Consider the following 20,074-nt stretch of genomic DNA (forward strand, 5'->3'; position numbering starts at 1 on the left):
ACTTAGAACCTGAGGCTTTTCCCATCTCACCAAGAATCCCATCCAGGAAAAGCGTGGCAAAGGATTGTGTCCTGGCTTTGCCATGTGGTAACTGTTCAGGTCATGCAAGCAATTTGACTTGATTCAGTCTGTCGGCTAAGTATTTGTCCCTGCTTCTTTTCAGGGTTTTGTGAGGAACAAATGAAAGAATGAATGGTGAAAATGCTTAAGATCCATAAATATCTATGAAGATATGAGAAACTATGATGATTAAAATGCACCTGTCTTAGGGGGAGGGGTTGGGGGAGGCATGGAGTGGGTGGTTGGTGTCAGCAGATGTAAGCTGTTATAGGTTGAACGGATAAACAGCCAGGTCCTACTGTTTGGACAGAGAACTATATTCAATATCCTATGATAAACCATAATGGAAAAGAATATTAAAAAAGAATGTATATATATGTGTGTGTGTAACTGAATCACTTTGCTGTACAGCAGAAATTAATGCACAATTAGAATTGTCAATCAACTGTACTTAAATTTTGAAAATTAATAATAATAATAAAATGTATCTGTCTTAAACTCCATTCCATACTAGAGCAAATTATAGAAAAAGAAAGAAGCAGATCCTTGCCTATTTCCCACAGCACAAGATCTTTTTAGGATTTAGTTCATGTTGCTAGTCAATGGGTTGTTTTGTTTTTATCTACCGTGTTGGTCACACGGTAAAACATTTTTCTGACAAGTGTTGGGTTCCTACTTTCAGGCTATATGTGTCTGGTTTCCTTTCCTCTTGAGGAAGAGTTGATGTGTTCTGAGCCTGATTCCTCTCCCGTGTTCCCCGTTTTAGGGAATGTAGCACATGCTTCCCATTAACCAAACTCAAAAACCTAGCTATCACCATGGTTATAGCTATAGAAAGAGGGTTACACCCTCTTTCTCTCCTGCCATCCCTCTGGTTGCCATCCTATAGACCTTATCTCCCCATCACCTCTCACCTGGTCTCCCTGCCCACACCCTTGGCCCCTTCTGACAATTCATTCTCCAAACCACAGCCAAGGATGTTCTTTTAAAATATCAATCAGCTTATGTCATTGCTCTGCTTAGTAGCATGCAGTGGCTTCCGGTTTTAGTTGGAATTAAGTGCTAACATCTTAGGCAGGCCTGACACATTTGTCTACACCTCCAACTTCATTGCATATCACCACACTCCTCTCTTACCACCCTCCAGCCACACCATTGCTCTCCATTTGCCTCAGGACATTTGCACTCACTGTTTCCTCTTCCTGGGGCTCTCTTCTTACACTACACAAGGCTGGCTCATTCCAAAAGTCATTTACATATCAGTTCCTCAGGAAGGTCATTCCTGACCCCCAATTTGGATTATGTTGTCAACCATTATAATCTCTGATCATGACCTGCTCTTCTTGGCATTTGTTACACATAAACATGTGTGGGCATGTTTGGGTGTGTTGTATTCAATGTCTGTATCTCCTTTTAGAATGTAAGCTTCACAATAGTAGGGCTCTCATCCGTTTGGTTCACCACCATCTACCAACACTCAGCACGGTGCCCAGAAAATAACAAGTACTCAGTAGACATTTGTCATGTTCCTAGAATGGTAGAAAATCAATAGTTCCTCAAGAGGTTCAGCCAAGAGCCCCATGACTTCTACATGCTCTATCCACCCTTCTGAGACCCAGTGATCTGTTTAACAAGACTGTCCCTTGTTGACTGGAAAAAAATTGCACAACCTAAAAGTTGATAGTTATTGTTAGGTAGTTAGAATAGGAAAAAGGATGGCTTTTTCCACCACCAGAATGGCGGTGGCTAAAAGACAAGGAAGGGAAAAGACCGAGAAAATAGAACAAAGGAAGGTCCGAAGACCGGAGTAGGACCTCAGGTAGAACAAACAGCTCTCCTGGCTAGCCCAATTTACATAGGGCAGGCCCAGGGGGAGGAAAAAAACATATAAAAAGAGGAGCCAAAGGGCCCGGGGTCTCTCTGAGTGTGCGCATGTACACACACTCTCTCTGTCTCTCTTTCTCTCTCTTTCTCTCTCTCTGTTTTCTCTTTGTGTCTTTTGGGTCAGCATACACTCATGTCTCGAGGATGTATTTTCCTTTTATTTTCTAAATAAAACTGAGCTATAACGCGGAGCTGTAACACTGTCCGAGAGCTGTGACGTGCCGAGGGCTTTAACGTCCGTCGCTTTAAATTTTTGTTGTGACGAGACAGAACCGAGGAAATTTACCCACTCCCCTAACAGTTGTGTTTTATTCAGCAGACTTTCTGAGGATTTCAAGCCTGGAACACAGCATCTCAGACATGCTGAGAAAACTTTCTAAGAGGCAAGGGCGGATGGGGGGAGCCAGGATATATGAGTTTTTGCAACAAGAGACCAGGTAGTTGGAACATCAAAGGAGTACTGTTAACAAAAGAAAATCAAACATCTCTCCTTAAGGAATTTGGCGCTTTTCTATGTAAGGGAAGATACGAGCATCTGGGCTCATTGAAATCATGCTTTGGATATGGAGCTCTGCTCTCTGGGGCAAGTATCATGTGTTTCCTCATCGGAGTTTCCTCAGGGTTCGTGGTCCAGGGTTGCTGCAGCCACTTGACTGCTAGATGGGCTTGGCAGTGGGCGGCTCCTTTGTCTCCATCTTTTTTTTTTTAAACTTTACATAATTGTATTAGTTTTTGCCAAATATCAAAATGAATCTGCCACAGGTATACATGTGTCTCCATCTTGAGTTCCCTCAGGGCTCACCGTCAGGGCAGCTGTAATCTCTTGGCTTGATGGCTCTAATGTCTTTTGCTTACTGATAGAGCAGCAATACTTTAGTTCTCACCCTTGTGTTGGTTTGTCCCAGGAGCGACTTGTGCTGTCCGTGCTTCCTCGTTTTGTTGTCCTGGAGATGATCAATGACATGACCAACGTGGAAGACGAGCACCTACAGCATCAGTTCCACCGGATCTACATCCATCGCTACGAGAACGTCAGGTGAGCAACAAGACCCCCACCTCGGTCTCTGCCCTGGCTGCTCTCACCTCACCGCCATGATTTCTGTCTGCCTAAATGTCAGCGCCTTTCTTCATGTGATTGATTAACTCATTAACTAGTGATTATTCATCAGAGAGTTTAACACTTCCAAATTGAGCCTCCAGAAGAATGTCAGAGAAATGCAGTTATATTTGCTAATCTACCTCTTGCCTGGCTCCCCTGCAGCAGGCTTGCCTGACTTTACATTTTGAGTAGGAAAGACAAGAGCTTTTTATACTTTTATGGGAAAAAATGATTCCAGAATATGATCTGGAGGCTTCAGGGGCGATTACACATGTCCCTTCTTTATATTTCTTATGCATGCTAAGTCACTTCCATCATGTAGATTCCTATCTATGCCCTGCCTTGTCTGGAACAAGCCCATTTACCTTGGCAGACAAGGGTCAAGTCATGAGGGGCTGTGAACGTCCCATTTAGGGCTCCCTTCTGAGCTGAGCTGTAGTCCTGGTTCCTCCTCATCAATGCTCATCACCACTGTTTGGAACTCTGGCGAATTTATGAGATACACTAAAGTATTAGAACCTCACATACACCAAGCAAGGCTCTGAGCATGTTCCCATAGGCTGTTTTATAACAACAAAAAATGGGTCTTTTGATTCCCCATTCAGATCAGCACACTGAGGCTTCATCAGGTCAAGGGGCTTCCCTAATGCACACAGCTCTTGCTGAGCAAGCTACAGAGATTTGGTTGTTTAGTCATTAAGTTGTGTCCGACTCTTTGCAACCCCATGGACTGTAGCCCACCAGGCTCCTCTGTTCATAGGATTCTCTAGGCAAGAATACTGGAGTGGGTAGCCGTTCTCTTCTCCAGGGGATCTTCCCCACCAAGGGATCGAACTTGGGTCTCCCACATTGCAGGTGGATTCTTTACCATCTATGCCACCAGGGAAGTCCCATAATGTCTTTAAAACAATACAAAAAAGGATTACAGCTTATTTTTGTTTTGCAAATATATTTTTGGCCACCCACTCATCCATCCATCCACCCAACCATCTATTATTGCTTTACCCATCCATCTATCCATCAGTGCCTCCTCTGTGCTAGACGATATAGTATGTAGTGAAAATCAGAGGGGCGGGGTTGAGGGCTCCTTAATGAGGCAGTGAAAAAGTGAAAGTGTTAGTAACTCAGTCGTGTCCGACTCTTTGCATGAGTCGGACTGTAGCCCATGAACTACATGAACCCCGGACTGTAGCCCACCAGGCTTCTCTGTCCATGAAATTCTCCAGGCAAGAATACTGGAATGCCCTCCCAAAGGAATGGTAGCCATTCCCTTCTCCAAGGATCTTCCCAACCCATAGATGGAAGCAGTATCTATTGTATCACAGGTGGATTTTTTACTGTCTGAGCCACCAGGGAAGCCCTTTAATGAGGCAGACCAGTTTAGAATTCCAGTTCTCACTCTTCCTTGTGTATGACTGTGGGCGATTTACATACCTGTATCTCAGGATCTTCCTCTGTAAACTGGGCATTTTAACAGCCACCTTATAGTGGTTTATACAGATTATGTCAGTGAAGATATATACAAAGCGAAGGATGGGTATGAGCGTATCGTAGAGCATTAAGCATATTGTAGATTGTTTCAGACATTTTCATGGTTGCAAGCGAAAAAAAATCCAACCCTGTTAAAGTCAACGAGCTGAAAAATTTGTAAAACAGCATCACTGTAAATGTGGAGAAGCATTTGTTGGTTTTAAGGTCTTATTTTTTATAACTCAAAATAAGCAAAAAATAGTTTCTCTTTTCCTTGGTTCATACAAAGTTTACTTATGGACATATTTATGAAAATTTTGTATAGGATATTTAATATCTTAGTAATATTTTACAATTTAAAATTCTTAAACATTTATTAGTAATTGGTTTTCCGAGTCATAGTAATACATTTTTAAATAGCAAATGAATAAAAGATAAATCAAGTCAATTTTTATTCTCTGAATTGAAATAAATGAAAACTGATGCTTTTTTAAAAAAAATAAAGAATCCAACCCTGGCGTTTGTAAAAGAAATGTAGCGAAAGGCCACGTGGTGGCTCCCAGAGTCACTGCGGAAGGATGGAAAGGCAGGCTCAGGAAATGGGCCAGGGTGAAGTTGAAAGCACAGCCAAGATCACAGCAGGGCACCGGGCCAGTGAGGACACTGGCTGCTTCCACTGTTCCTGAAGAATCCATTCCCTGTGCTCCCAGCCCTGTCCCAGACTCCACCCCTGCACACAGCATTCCTCCTGCAGCCCCAGAGTCTGGATTTGGCTGCCTCTGACCGCCCCCCGACCCTGCCTCTTTGCATCTCAAGTTAAGCAAGCCTGAGGCACACGTATGTGTCCAATTGGCTGAGCCCCAGTCATTCCCCACAAGTAACGAGGAAGCAAACAATCTAACTTTTCAGCTTGTCCAGTAAAATTGTTTCTCCCTCCCAGCAAATATCATAGGGTGGGAATTTCCCAAGCATTGGGGGAAATCTATAGGTTGACCAGCTCTAAAAATCACTGGTGTACCCTCTTAGTTCCTTTTCTCCTAACTTCGGTAGAACGAAAGAACAACTTTTCCTTCTTACCAGCATCCCGGGGTGTTTTTCTGTTGTGCCAGGGTGCTTGTGTGAAAGTAAGTCTGGCAGAAAGCTTGATTCTACCACCACCCTTTAGAGGGTGTTTAAATATGGGTCATTGAGATTCTCAACCAAGAATTGAGATACACTGGTTTAGATGCTTGAGTTTGCAAAGAGCCCCTTGTTAAACAGCATCTCTAATAAAAGATACAATCCAGATCAAGGAACTGGTCCCACAGTCAATGGGAACCCATCAATACCAGTTGCAGAACAGGCTCAGGGCAGTACCAATAACTATAATCCAGTATGAGGTTCTATTATTAAAATAAGCAAAGGATGCTGCTGCTGCTAAGTCGCTCCAGTCGTGTCCGACTCTGCAACCCTATAGACGGCAGCTCACCAGGCTGCCCCGTCCCTGGGATTCTCCAGGCAAGAACACTGGAGTGGGTTGCCATTTCCTTCTCCAATGCATGAAAGTGAAAAGTGAAAGTGAAGTCGCTCAGTCGTGTCTGACTCCCAGCAACCCCATGGACTGCAGCCTTCCAGGCTCCTCCATCCGTGGGATTTTCCAGGCAAGAGCTAAGAGACCCTAAAAAGAAGAAGGCCTGGAGTGGGGATGGAGGTGGGTAGAGAAACATTCCTAGATGAGATGATTCTTATTTGCTTCTTTGAAGTTGAGTCAGCCAAATGAAAAAAAACAAGGAAAGGAATCCTGGACAGAGGAATCAGCACAAGTGAAGGCAGAACAATGAGATATAAATACGAAAAATACAAAACATATAATAAATATTTGATATATATGACATTAATTATGTATTGACATAGCATAATGATTTATGTATAAGCATGCATGCGTACGTGCTCAGTCACTTCAGTTGTGTCCGACTCTCTGTGACCCCATGGAGGGTAACTTGCCAGGCTTCTCTGTCCATGGGATTCTTCAGGCAAGAATACTGAAGTGGGTTGCCATGCCCTCCTTCAAGGGAACATCCCAACCCAGGGATCAAACCCATGTTTCTTGTATCTCCTGCATTGGCAGGCAAGTTCTTTAGCACTAGCACCACCTGGGAAGCCCATGTATAAGTATAATGATATGTAATTTAATGAAGTATAACTGTAATTAAATATGGCATATTATAAAATAGGTGTATGACAAATTACAAAAGTGCCTGTCACCATGGAGGAAGAGGAGAGAAAGAAATTACCCTAAAAATATATAGAAGTAAATATTTATAAATAAAAATATAAAGAAGCCTACATGCCTATATCAACATACTTGGGAGCTTTAAGTTCAATAAGTAATACGTTTGGGGTTCCTTCTGCATTAATCAATTTCCAGGACTTCCCTTAGTGGAGGACAACTAAAGTTACTTCTGCTCTCTGCACCTCGCCCATTTATTTTCAGCCATCGAACTGAGCTTTTGTGCTCCAGATTCCTTTCCAGAACTTGGAGCCACACTAAATTGAGATTGAGTTTGCTGCCCTACATTCTCCAGCAGCCTAAGCTCGTGGTGAAAGAGCCGTTTCTAATGGGAGAAGAATGTGCAAAGATCCTGGCAGCTGGAGGCGCCCCTCCCTGCTGTTCATAGAGACATTGATGGTGAGATGCCCACGGCCCCGCAGGTCCTGGGAAGATGCTCTCAATGTGGGGCAGTGAAGCCTCTCCTGCCCACAACAAGGCTACTGAAAACTAAAATAGGACCGGAGATTCAAAAGGAAAAAAGCAGAGGAGGACAGCCTTACTCCGGCCCCCAGAGCACACCCGGTGCAGGCAGGTGGCGTTTTTGAAAGGTAGTTCTCATTCTGTCCCTCTCTTCCAGGCAACCCACCTGGATCATTCTTTCTTCTCGGTTGCTTTTATGTCGTTTTTATGTTGTGACCTTTCCCTAAAAATAGTCTGCTCTAAATGTCCAGCTCAGTTATATTTCATACAGCTCATTGCATCCTGTCCTGATAAGGAGTGGTAAGAGGAGCCATGCTTGGGGACATGAGTGTCCCAGGGTGGACTGCAGCGAGCAGCTCCGGGTTTGCATGCATCCCAGAGCACTTTCTATGAGGCACATCTCCGGCATCATTTCGTCTTTCTGCATCTCCGTTTCCCTAATTCAAAAGCCTAGCTGCTTGAAATGGACAAAACATTTGGACTGTCAAGTCAATCTCAGCTATAAACATCTGAGACTTCACCAGCTTTGTTCTGGAGCCGCACCTGGCTACTCGGCTTTTTATGGCAAACCATTTGGGCTTCCAGTCCCATCTGTCCAGTTCTATTTCTCTTTCCTTACTCCCCATATATTTAAGACTCTTCTTGTGCTAGTTAGGGTAATGCTTTAACAAATAACCTCTCATTTTCAGTGATATAAATTCAATATAATTTGTCCACACAGTTTCCTCCTGGCTTATATACCCTGGTCAGTGGGTGATTCAGGGATAAAGGCCCCTACATTTCATATGGGTGTCAACGTTCTCACCACTCTGTTCTTGGAGAGAAAAGGCATACCTGCTTTTTTAACACTTGGCCCAGAAAATGGCATGTATCAGTCTGCTCAGATTCCATTGATGGGACCTGATTACATGGCCCCACCCTGATACAAGAGGGCCAGAGCCCTGCTAGTGGCCTTTGCTAGTGACCGGGAGGTGTGGATTTGGTGGACTGTTAGCTTTTCTGCCCAAGCTCCCTAGCTGCCTTCCTCTTGCCCCCGACCCCAATAGCATGTACATTTGCACGTATGTCCACTCAATTTCTTGATTGGCTGCTTCTTCCCAACCAGGCTTGTCAAAGTGGGCAATCATCACTTTGAAGCTGAATCCAGCCTCTGTACTCAGACACTGAATTAATTCTTGGAGACAGAATTTTGGGTGAAGTACAAAAGATGGCTTTATTGCTTTGTCAAGCCATGGGCCACAGTGGGCTACTGCCCTCAAAACAGTGTGTGCTGACCTGGAGGGGGCAGTGAGGAGACTTATAGCTCAAATAGGGTGTGATCAGCTGATGGATCCACTGGTGGGGAGGTAAGTGGACGTGAACATCATCAACCTTCTGGTTTCAACCAATCTGGGGTCTCCGTGCTTGTGGGCAGCAAACTGTTAACTTCTACATGGAGGGGGCTTCAGTATAGGGAAACAGCTCAAAGATATTGTTGTGCGTATCCCCTGAAGGGGAACCAGGACCCTGCCCCAAGGCTGCTCTATTGTTTCTTAACTGCTCCTCCCTGGTCTTTGAATCCCATCCCTTCCCTAATTAGTAATTGTTTGAGCCTGCCTTTTGGAACTCAGGGAAAGTCACAGAGGCTGAATGGACCCTATTTTTTGTAATCAAGAAATGGGGGGCACAGAAAGGCTTTTGTGCCCAGGAGCCCCAAAGGGAGCTGCTTGGTTTCAGCATAAACAAAATGCAGTTGAGTGGAGCTAGAAAACTTGGCTTTGAAGGTCTGTTTGAGTGGCCCTCTCTCCAAGTCCCAAAAATTTTCACAAGGAGTTACATACCCTGCAAGGAGATCCAACCAGTCCATTCTGAAGGAGATCAGCCCTGGGATTTCTTTGGAAGGAATGATGCTAAAGCTGAAACTCCAGTACTTTGGCCACCTCATGCGAAGAGTTGACTCATTGGAAAAGACTCTGATGCTGGGAGGGATTGGGGGCAGGAGGAGAAGGGGACGACAGAGGATGAGATGGCTGGATGGCATCACTGACTCGATGGACGTGAGTCTGGGTGAACTCTGGGAGTTGGTGATGGACAGGGAGGCCTGGCGTGCTGCGATTCATGGGGTCGCAAAGAGTCGGACACGACTGAGCGACTGAACTGAACTGAACACTGTTATTTATAAGTGATATAAATGATATTTATAAGTGGAGTAACCGTGAAGAGTAGCTTGCATGATCTCTGCTTTATTATCAAGAAAAATGGAAGCTCCAAGAGGTTAAATAACCTTCCCAAAAACACAGGTTAGGAAGAAAAGTCTACACACGGCTCATGTTCCTAATGAGTCTAGCGAATTCTGCTAAGCATCCTTGAGGACAGTATTTGCAGGGTGACTAATTTTTTTCAGCCAAATGAACAACTTATGTAAGCAAATTAGATCTGACAATTAATATGGCCTCTTCAGTATATTCACCTTGGAAGGTTACAAGCCTGTATTTAAAGTCAAAAGATTTGATCTTGAGCCCAGCACCTGGGGGTAGCAGAATGAACAATAAAGTGAGAACCAGGGCATTGGTTACTTCTTATCTTTTATTCGACAAACTTATTGCATAACTAAGCATGCACAAAAATCACCTGGGGCTCTTGTTAAATTTTTGTTTGATTCTGACACAGAGGGTCTGGGGTGGGGTCTGAGATTCTGCATTTCTAAGCAGGTTCCAGGGGATGCCAGCGGTGGCTATGACCACTCTGAGGAAGGAAGATTTAATTCTGAAGATTTCTGTTGTTTCAGTTCAGGGAATATTTCATGAGGCCCACCACGTGCTAAGGTTTGGGATTCAGAGGTAACGCTCTTCCTGTTCTTTACCTATGGATGGAGCACACCCAGCACGCATGATTAGGAGATTAGTGCCCTGACAGAGGAGAGCACAGGCTAGGCAAAGAGCGAGAGTGTGGTGACCAGCTATGCTGGGGGAAATATCCATCAAAGGTGAATCTTAGCATATGAATGGGGTCTTGAAGGACAATTAGGATTTTATTTTATTTTTCCAAAGATTGTTTTTTAAGGTGTACCATTTTGAAAAGGGTTTTATTTATTGGTTTATGGCTGCACTGGGTCTTCACTGCTGCTCAGGCTTTTCTCTAGTTGCAGCGAGCAGGGGTTACTCTCTAGTTGGGGTGCCTGGGCTTCTCATTGTGGTGGCTTCTCTTGTTGCAGAGCTCGGGCTCTAGGGCTCTCGGGTTTCAGTAGTTGTGGCGCATGAGCTCAATAGTTGTTGCTCCCAGGCTCTAGAGCACAGGCTCAGTAGTTGCAGTGCCTGGGCTTAGTTGCTCTGCAGCATGTGGGATCTTCCTGGATCAGGGATCAGACCCATGTGTCCTCCACTGGCAGGTGGATTCTTTACCACTTAGCCACCAGGGAAGTCCAGGATTCTATTTTATTAATTTTTTATTGGAGTTTGGTTGCTTTACAATGTCATGTTATTTTCTGCTGTACAGCAGAGCAAATCATCTGTACATATACATTTGAAGGGAAGTGAAGTCGCTCAGTCGTGCCCGACTCTTTGCGACCCCAGGGATCGTAGCCTGCACCAAGCTCCTCCGTCCATGGGATTTTCAAGGCAAGAAGTACTGGAGTGGGTTGCCATTTCCTTCTCCAGGGAATCTTCCCAACTCAGGGATTGAACTCAGGTCTCTTAGATTGTAGACAGACGCTTTACCGTCTGAGACACCAGGGAAGTCCATATATACGTTTAGCCCCTCTTTTTTGGATTTCCTTCTAGGTCACCACAGAGTGTTGAATAAAGTTCCCTGTACTATACATAGGTTCTCATGAGTTATCTATTTTGTATCATATGAGCTTCCCTCACAGCTGAGTTGGTAAAGAATCCACCTGCAATGCAGGAGACCCTGGTTTGATTCCTGGGTCAGAAGGATCTTCTGGAGAAGGGGTAGGCTACCCACTCCAGTATCCTTGGGCTTCCCTGGTGGCTCAGTTGGTAAAGAATCTGCCTGCAATGCAGGAGACCTGAGTTTGATCCCTGGGTTGGGAAGATCCCTTGGAAAAGAGAAAGGCTACCCACTCCAGTATTCTGGCCTGGAGAATTCCATGGACTGTATAGTCCATGGGGTCGCAAAGAGTCAGATGCGATTGAGTGACTTTCACTTTCATCAATAGTTTATATATGTCAATCACAATCGCCCATTTCATCCCACTCCCATTTCCCCCTTTGGTGTCCATGCATTTGTTCTCTATGACTATGTCTCTATTTCTGCTTTGCAGATAGGTTCATTGGTACCCTTTACTAGATCTCATATACATGCATTAATACAGGATATTATTTTTTCTCTTTCTGCCTTACTTCAGTCTGTATGACAGTCTCTAGGTCCGTCCATGTCTCTGCAAATGGCACAGCTTCATCCCTCTTTATGGCTGAGTTATACTCCGTTGTTATATGTGCCACATCCTCTTTATCCAGTCCTCTGTTGATGGACAGTTAGGTTGTTTCCAGGTCTTGGCTGTCGTAGACAGTGCTACAGTGAACACGGAGGTGCAGACAAGTAGGATTTTAGTAGTTAGGAAAAGGAAAGAAAGCTATGCCAGGGAGCAGGCACACCCTGTGCAGACATGGGTGCATAAAGCAACGTGTGTTCAGAAGACCACACACAAAAATGATGCTGTGGAAACACAGCTTGTCTGAAACCTTTATGCCCTTTGCTCTTAAAGATTCTATTTCTTCTTTCAGTAGGCTCCTTGTTCCATAAGGGCTGTGATTGTACTTTCTGCTCTCCATTGTATCTCCAGGATCTGACACATAGTAGGCATTTAATTTATTAGCTGTTAAATGAATGAATGAACTATTCCTTCCATAGACAGATATTAGTAGTTTGGGTCAAATAGGTCCATAAAGTGAGCAGTTCTACTAGATGGTCTCTGGACCCTTCCACTTCCCATGTGTGTGAGGATGATGGCTTATTTCAAAGGTAGCATACTATAGTTGTAAAGAGTATAGCCTCCCTGGCTGTCTAGTGGTTAAGAGTCTGTGCTTCTAATGCAGGGGATGTGGGTTTGATCCCTGATTGGGGACCCACATGATACGTAGCACGGCCAAAAGATTTTTTAAAAAGAGTAAAGTTTCCAGAGCTAGGCTGTCTGGTTCAAACCCCAGGTTTTCATGTGTGTTGCCAAGTTACTCAGGCTTCAGCTTCCTTATCTGTAAAATGGAGATGATCATCCTAGATCCTCCCTCATAGGTTGTTATGAGGAATGAATGAGTTCCTACATGTAGAACTCCTAGAACAGTATCAAGTCCACAGTCTATACTCTCTGAGTATTGCTGCTACTGTTGTTCCAGGCTTTTGCCCACAGTTAGGAATTCTTTTAACTTCGGGTGATAAACAATCCAGTTAATAGTCAGATTTTCTTCTATCTCGTTGCTTGTCTCTCTCTCCTCCATTCAACCATTCAGTTATAGGGCACTTTTGTACAATAATGATGCCAAGAGCTGACACATTTATGGGGCACTAACTGTGCCAGGCACTGTGCCACACACTCGCTACCTGCCAGTGAAGTAGGTGCTGAAATGATCTCCAGTAGACAAAGGCTTGGAGAAGTTCATAGTATTCATAAGTGGTTGAGCTGGGATTTGAACCCCAGTCTGTTGAGACACAAATCCTATGCGTGTAACCAGATGCTATACCACCAGAAAACTGTAGAGGACCGTAGCAGTGTGGTGACTCTTGCAGAGGAAGCCTCACACAGGAACAACCTAAAGGTATCATTCCCATGCTTAAAACCCTTCACTGGCTTTCTGTCATGGTCAGGAAAAAGTCTGTATTCATCAACCTGGCTCATCCAGCCCTTCTTTATTATCCCTCTGTTCTCTCCTCTGAGCTTGTCTCTCTCTCTCCCTTCCTCCCTCCTTCTCTCTCTCCCTTCCTCCCTCCTTCTCTCTCTCTTTCTCTCCCCTCTCCCTCTCCTCTTCCCACCTTCCTTGCTCAATACTACCCTTTGACAAGCTGTCTTTGAATTCTTGCAGAACCCTGGTACGTTTGCTTGTTCTCCAACCAGACCCTAGTATGTACTGATCTCTTGCTAAGAGCACCCATTCTTTTATTCACTTTACCATCAAGTTCTCTAGAGCAGCAGTCCCCAGCCTTTTTGGCACCAACGACCAGTTTCCTGGAAGACAGTTTTTCCACAGACGAGGGCATGCGCAGGGGATGGTTTTGAATGATTCAAGTGCATTCCATTTATTGCGCACTTTATTTCTATTATTACTACATTGGCTCCACCGCACATCACCAGGCCTCAGATCCCAGAGGTTGGGAACCCCGCCCTCGGTCATTCAAGACTCCCCCTGGACTTTGCTTCGCTAGGAAACTCCTGATCCTCCAGTGGCTGGTCAAGCCCCTCCATGAGTCTTTCCATTACAGCAGTCATTGCCTGTGATGTTTTTCTTTTTCTCTTTGACTGCCCAACTCCATTCCCCATCCTCTGAGGATCTTGAGGACAGGTACTGGGCATTCTTTATCATTTAATACAATTTTCTAGCACAGTGTGTAGTGGGTCACATAAATATTTGCTTAAATAATTAAGGCATTAATTAATTAATTAAAGCAATAGCTTTTAAATTGACATCTAAAGGCGACTTCCTTGCTGGTTCAGTGGTTAAGACTCTGAGCTCCCAATGAAGGGGGCCAGGGTTTGATCCCTGGTCAGGGAACGAGACCCCACATGCCACAACTAAAGACCCTGCATACTGCAACAAAGATCGAAGATGCCATCTGCCACAACTAAGATCCAGTACAGCTGAATAAATAAATGAAATGAAATAAATATTTTTAAACATTGAGATCTAAGGATTCCTAATGAGTCCCTGAGTGGGCTTCTGGGAAAGTAAAAATCCCTTGAAATCAAGTGCAAAATTTTGAATACTTGCACATTTTTTAGGAGCTAAAATCCATAACTTCTATCAGATTCTTAAAGGAGTCTGTAATGGAGACAACTTTAAGAGCCACTGAATACCAGGGATGACCAACATAAGTCCATGCACATTCCACGGGGCCTTCGGGCCGATTCAGCTATTTCATTAAAACTAAGTCACACTGGTGGTGAAACTCACCATTATTTTATGCAACACTAAGAAAACTAACCAAAAAGTGTGACACACTACAAAGATGCAGTCAGTTTCAGATTTGGTAAAAACACGAGAATCAAGAAAATGCGGTGCCCTCTCTGATGTTCATCCTTCCTCTCAGAGGTACCCCTGAGGCTGAATTGATCCCTGAGATCCTGTGTTAGGTGTGCGGAGTAGTGCCTCGCCATGCAGTTCAGCCTCAACGACAATCCCAACTCTGCCACGGGCTACCAGTGAATGTTGGGCAAAAGTTCCTGATTTTCACATTGGGATGAACGCTGCCTTCCCCACGGGCTAACCAGGTGGCTTGACTAAGACAGCACTCATGCAGTGCCTTGCTTTGATAAGACTTTCAAGGACTACCCCTTCCCTTCCACCAAGCAATATGCGTAGGCTAAGACCTCAGCTAACTGAAATTCTTAGTAAATATGCATTTCATAGAAGTCATTATTATTCTGCCCAAGGTCTCCCAGGCTTGCTACTTATTTCCACAATTTTTAAAAAACATTGTAACTCTATATGCCTGAAATTTGGGATAGAGCCTATGTCATTGGACTGGACATAATGTGGTTTTGCATTCTTTTGTCCCTGTGTCCATTATGCTCTGTGTTCATGACATCTGCATTTGCAAGGATAATTCATAAGGCTTCATTTTGTTTTCCACAATACATTGATCTATTCCAGGGCTTCTCTCATAGCTAAGTTGATAAAGAATCCACCTGCAATGCAGGAGACCAGGGTTCGATCCCTGAGTTGGGAAGATCCCCTGGAGAAAGGAAAGGCTACCCACTCCAGTATTCTGGCCTGGAGGATTCCAGGGGGTTGCAAAGAGTTGGACACAAGTGAGTGACTTTCACTTCACTACTGAAAACTTCCCCTTTTGGGTTGTTCGCATTACCAGCACTCCACAGTCCTGCACAGGAAGAAGGGCTTTCCCTTGCCATCTTGTCCTTCCTGAACCCCTGGGTGGACTGTCCGCTGAAATGTTTGGTAAACACTGAGGTATACCTCGAGACTCCCCTGGCAAGGAGAGCTACCATCTTAGGCCACAGTTGGTTTGTTTGAATGGGGATGTTTCTCCCAAGATGGATTCAAGTATTAATGTACTCTCTTCCCCCTCCCCATCCCTTCCCTGTTGTCTAGTATTCTTTTTGCAGATGTTAAAGGATTTACCAACCTCTCTACGACCTTGTCTGCTCAGGAGCTGGTCAGAATGCTCAACGAGCTCTTTGCCAGATTTGATCGACTGGCCCATGTGAGTTGAATTTAATTCCCTCCTCGTCTTTGCAGGAGTGACGGACTGCATGCAGAATTAGGGGAAAAGGGGACTCGGTCTTCATCACCAATGTCATTACCGTTCTGCATCCTGACCCCAGACCTGGACCCCTGACCGTTGTGCATTCTGGGGACTGATGTTAGTTATTTACGGTTTGTCAGATGAATTTTCCCAGCTGAGAGGCAGCTGGTTGAGTGACAATTAAACCAAAGTCCTTTTAAATCTGTCTCCATCTGCCTCCGCCTGTGGCCGGGCTCCCGTCAGATGCAGTGTCAGCGCTGCTTCACGCAGAGCCGACTGCCTGCAGTTTCCCCGCCAACCCCAGCCGTCTGGAATGAATTAGCCTCTTCTCAAGGACCGGTGAGCTACTGGCCAGTCCCACCACCATTTTGTTTGACCTAAGAGTTTGGGTTTTAGCCAACAGGACACTACCTTTCTATTGCTGCGGGCTTGACCAGAGCGAAAATAGAGAACAGGTTAAAGAATATGAACATTTGCCACCAAAACACAGATTTCAAGTCCTCAAGCCACTCAGATCACAGAGGAATGTCTTTGGCACACTGTATTTTAGCCCAGGTTTTGGATTCAGATTAGCATGACTTGACTTGCTTTGTAAAGGATGTATAGTAGTGCCAGTTTCGCAGGCTGCTGTGAGAGTGGAATGAGACCATATCATTGTTTTGCGACCCCATGGACTGTAGCCCACCAGGCTCCTCTGTCCATGGAATTCTCCAGGCAAGAATACTAGAGTGGGTTGCCATTCCCTTCTCCAGGCCCGACCCATGGATTGAACCTGGGTCTCCTGCAGTGCAGGAAGATTCTCTGCTGTCTGAGCCACCAGGGAAGCCCATATCATTATTAGAGTATCAAAAATGTCCTATTTTAAGCTCACTTCACTCCAACAGAGATCCATTCATCCTTGCATCTGAGCCTCTATTAGGTGTTGTGTTAGGAATATGGGAAGGACTGACACACATTTTCTGCCTTCTTAGAGCTGAGTCTTGTTGGGGATACCTAAAGAGGTCATCAGTGTACAGTGTACTATGCACTCTGATGAAAGAAAGTCTAGAATCCCATGGGAACATAGAAACAACGTATAACCCTTGGATCAGAGAAGACTTCTGGGAGAAACTGATTCTTAGGCTGGATCTTTCAAAGGAGAAGACAAATACAGCAGAATACTATTCAGCAGTAACAAGGAATAAACCACCAGTACATGTAACAGCATCTGTGAATCTCCAGTGCAATATGACAAGTGAAAGAAGCCAGGCCACAGAAGATTAGACACTTGGTGGTTCCATTTGTAAGACAGTCTAGAGAAGGCAAAAATTACAGGGAAAGAAAAGGGATAAGTCATTGCCAGTTAGGATAAGGGATGGAGGGAGTGGATGTATTGCACAGAAGCATCAGTTCAGTTCAGTCGCTCAGTTGTGTATAACTCTTTGCGACCCCATGGACTGCAGCATGCCAGGCTTCCCTGTCCGTCACCAACTCCCGGAGCTTGTTCAAACTCATGTCCATCGAGTTGGTGATGCCATCCAACCATCTCATCCTCTGTTGTCCCATGCACAGAAGCATAGGGTCGTTCTATGCAGAGAAGCACAGGGTGAGGTGATTTGTGGGGTGATCTGGTTGTTCTGTATGTGAGTGTGATTGTACACATTTATCAAAATGGTAAATTTTATTGTATAAAAATTGTACACTAATTAGAAGGTAAATAAAACAGGAAAGGTCAATGTATGCAGAGGAGAGAACAAAAATAAAGATGCTGTATGTGTGAAGAACCAGAAGCTATTTAGCATTGCTGAAAGGGGTAGAGGGGAGGCTAGAAAAATAAGCAAGGATTGGCCAAGGACCCTGCATTGTAACCTGCAGCTATTGGACAGCTACTAAGTAGGAGAGGCTGACAGGAGCAGAAGAAGAGGTGGAAACTGAGGTCCCCTCCCAGAAGAAGGATCAGGTTAACCTGAAGGGCTGGCTATTTGAAGGTAGGGGAGAATGTACACCATTTCTCTTTATTGCTGCTTCAAGGGTGGTTGGTGCCAGTTACACGTAGTTCTTCTACTTTATACTCTGGTTCTAAATATTTCTGCCCAGAGGTGCTGAGAAGAACAAAAATGGCCCTCCAAAGAGAACTGAAAGATACGATCAAGGTCAGTTTCTGGTGTCACAGTAATCCCCATTGACCCAGATAAAGGATTGCTATGAAAGATGCAATCCAAGTTGTTCAGTCAACACTCCTTATGTGCCAGGAACCGTGTGAGGCTGTGGTAAGACAGAATCAGCCCCTGTCCTCAGACTCCACTAAGGAAGAAACAAGTCCACCAACTTTGCAGGGCAGTGCGGTACAGGCAGTGGGCACAGAAGTCCTGGTGGATGAAGAAAGGGACAGTCAGTGCTTGGGGTGAGGAGAGGGGTGGTTGGGCAGCATCAGGAGAAGAGGCCATATGCAGACGGGGTCTGAGAAAGAGCAGGAGCTTTGCCAGCATCAGATTAGATGACAAAGCACCTTCCAGGCTGAGCCAGGGCAAAGGCAGGCAAGTGTGAAAATGCGGAAGTGTGCTGCTTGTTTGGAGAGCTATAAGGAGCTCAAGATTGCTGGAGCGTAAAGGGCATGGGAGACTGCAGTGAGGAGTGAGCTTAAAGAGGAAAGCAGACACAAGTCTGGAGGGCACAGCGCGACATTTAAGGAATGTGGACTTGGCCTTGTAGCCTCGGCTTTTTGCCCTAGCTACACTGTTCACTGGGGCTTCTCTCGTGGCTCAGACGGTAAAGAATCTTCCTGCATTGCAGGAGACCTGGGTTCTATCCCTGGGTCAGGAAGATCCCCTGTAGAAGGGAATGGCTAACCCACTCCAGTATTCTTGCCTGGAGAATCCCATGGACAGAGGAGCTTGGTGGGTTACAGTCCATGTGGTTGCAGAGAGTCAGACATTACAGACTTTCACACTGTACATAGTTGGGGAGAGGTGAGATGGGCGTGCACAGCCCAGTGAGTCCCTAGGCTGCAGGAAGCTATAGTCCTTCTGGAGCTTGAATCTTATTGAAAGATTTTTTTTTAATGAATATAAAAATAAATCCAGATAGATGATGGAGTAAAATGATTAATTTCGAGCATATTAAACATTCATAAACTGCCCCGTGTACATTCTGTGTTACTCGATGTATTTGCCCTGGATTACCTAACTTACAGTTAGGCAGCTCTTACAAAAATCTATAAGGGAAGTTTTTTTATTGTTCCCGTTTTGTAGAACAAATGACCGAGACTCAAAGAAGTAAAATAATCTGCCCGGGACCCCTGGTAGGTGGTGCATCTGTGATTCAGGCCACCTGAGGCCAGGTGCTGGCTTCTGACCACCCAGCAATGCCCCAGGCATTTTAGGGATGGAGCGAGATGTCAGAGATGTACTGTTACTCATGCTGGATGACTCCGAAAGTTAGGTCTCAGTTGTGTCCGACCCTCTGCAACACCATGGGCTGCAGCCCGCCAGGCTCCTCTGTCCTCCACTATCTCCCAGAGTTTTGCTCGAATTCATGTCCATTGAGTTAGTGATTCAGTTTAACCATCTCATCCTCTGTCACCCCCTTCTCCTCCTGCCTCCAATCTTTCCCAGCATCAGGGTCTTTTCCAGTGAGTTGGCTCTTTGCATCAGGTACCCAAAGTATTGGAGCTTCAACTTCAGAATCAGTCCTTCCAATGAATATTCAGGGTTGATTTCCTTTAGGATTGACTGGTTTGATCTCCTTGCAGTCCAAAGTACTCTCAAGAGTCTTCTTCAGCACCAAAATTCAAAAGCATCAATTCTTCAGTGCTCAGCTTTCTTTATGGTTCAACTCTCACATCCGTTTGTGACTACTGGATGGACAGCTATGGGCTGGACTTCAATTAACTACAAATCACCTCTCTGAATCTCAGTTTCCTATCAGAATAGTAATGAAGGATAAATGAAACAACACAAAGTCTGGCTCAAAATAAGTTCTCAGCACACCCAAAAGTACTCAGTAATTCCCATTCTACCCCAACCCCATTTTCACCCACCCACCTACCCCAGGAGCATCAGTATCTTCTACTCTAGGGGACTTTCGTGAAAAAGCTTGAGAAATCCTGCCAGTGGAAACAATTCAGCTCACCTTGGAATGAGAAAACCTACTTGAAATGCTTTTGCCTCCCAACCTCGGGCAAATCACTTAACCAAGTGGGTCACAGATTTTGCTTCTGTGTAAAAGAGGATTAGACTTGCCTTTTCTCGTATCTTTTAATATCAAAATTCTGTGGCTTTATAATGACCTCTCCCTGCTGTGCCATAATTCTTTGCTTAGTTTTATGTCATACATCTGACAGAACCCACTTCCCGTGTAAATACCATCTACTGCAGCTGCCCATTTATCCACTGCATCGTTAAGATACAGGCAAAAACTTCAAAGCTTTCTATTAAAGA

At 44.8% G+C, this 20,074-nt stretch overlaps 1 protein-coding gene across 1 annotated transcript in view; it reads left to right on the top strand.

Annotated features, from left to right (window-relative positions):
• ADCY8 (adenylate cyclase 8) overlaps positions 1-20,074 on the top strand; it is a 229,587-nt gene that overhangs the window by 72,091 nt on the left and 137,422 nt on the right. Inside the window, exons 3-4 of the mRNA XM_055545749.1 lie at positions 2,850-2,980; positions 15,503-15,614. Of these exons, the coding sequence (XP_055401724.1) occupies positions 2,850-2,980; positions 15,503-15,614 (243 nt within the window). The remainder of the gene's footprint in view (positions 1-2,849; positions 2,981-15,502; positions 15,615-20,074) is intronic.

Source organism: Bubalus kerabau, chromosome 14, assembly GCF_029407905.1.
Source record: "Bubalus kerabau isolate K-KA32 ecotype Philippines breed swamp buffalo chromosome 14, PCC_UOA_SB_1v2, whole genome shotgun sequence".
NCBI classification, from domain to species: domain Eukaryota; kingdom Metazoa; phylum Chordata; class Mammalia; order Artiodactyla; family Bovidae; genus Bubalus; species Bubalus kerabau.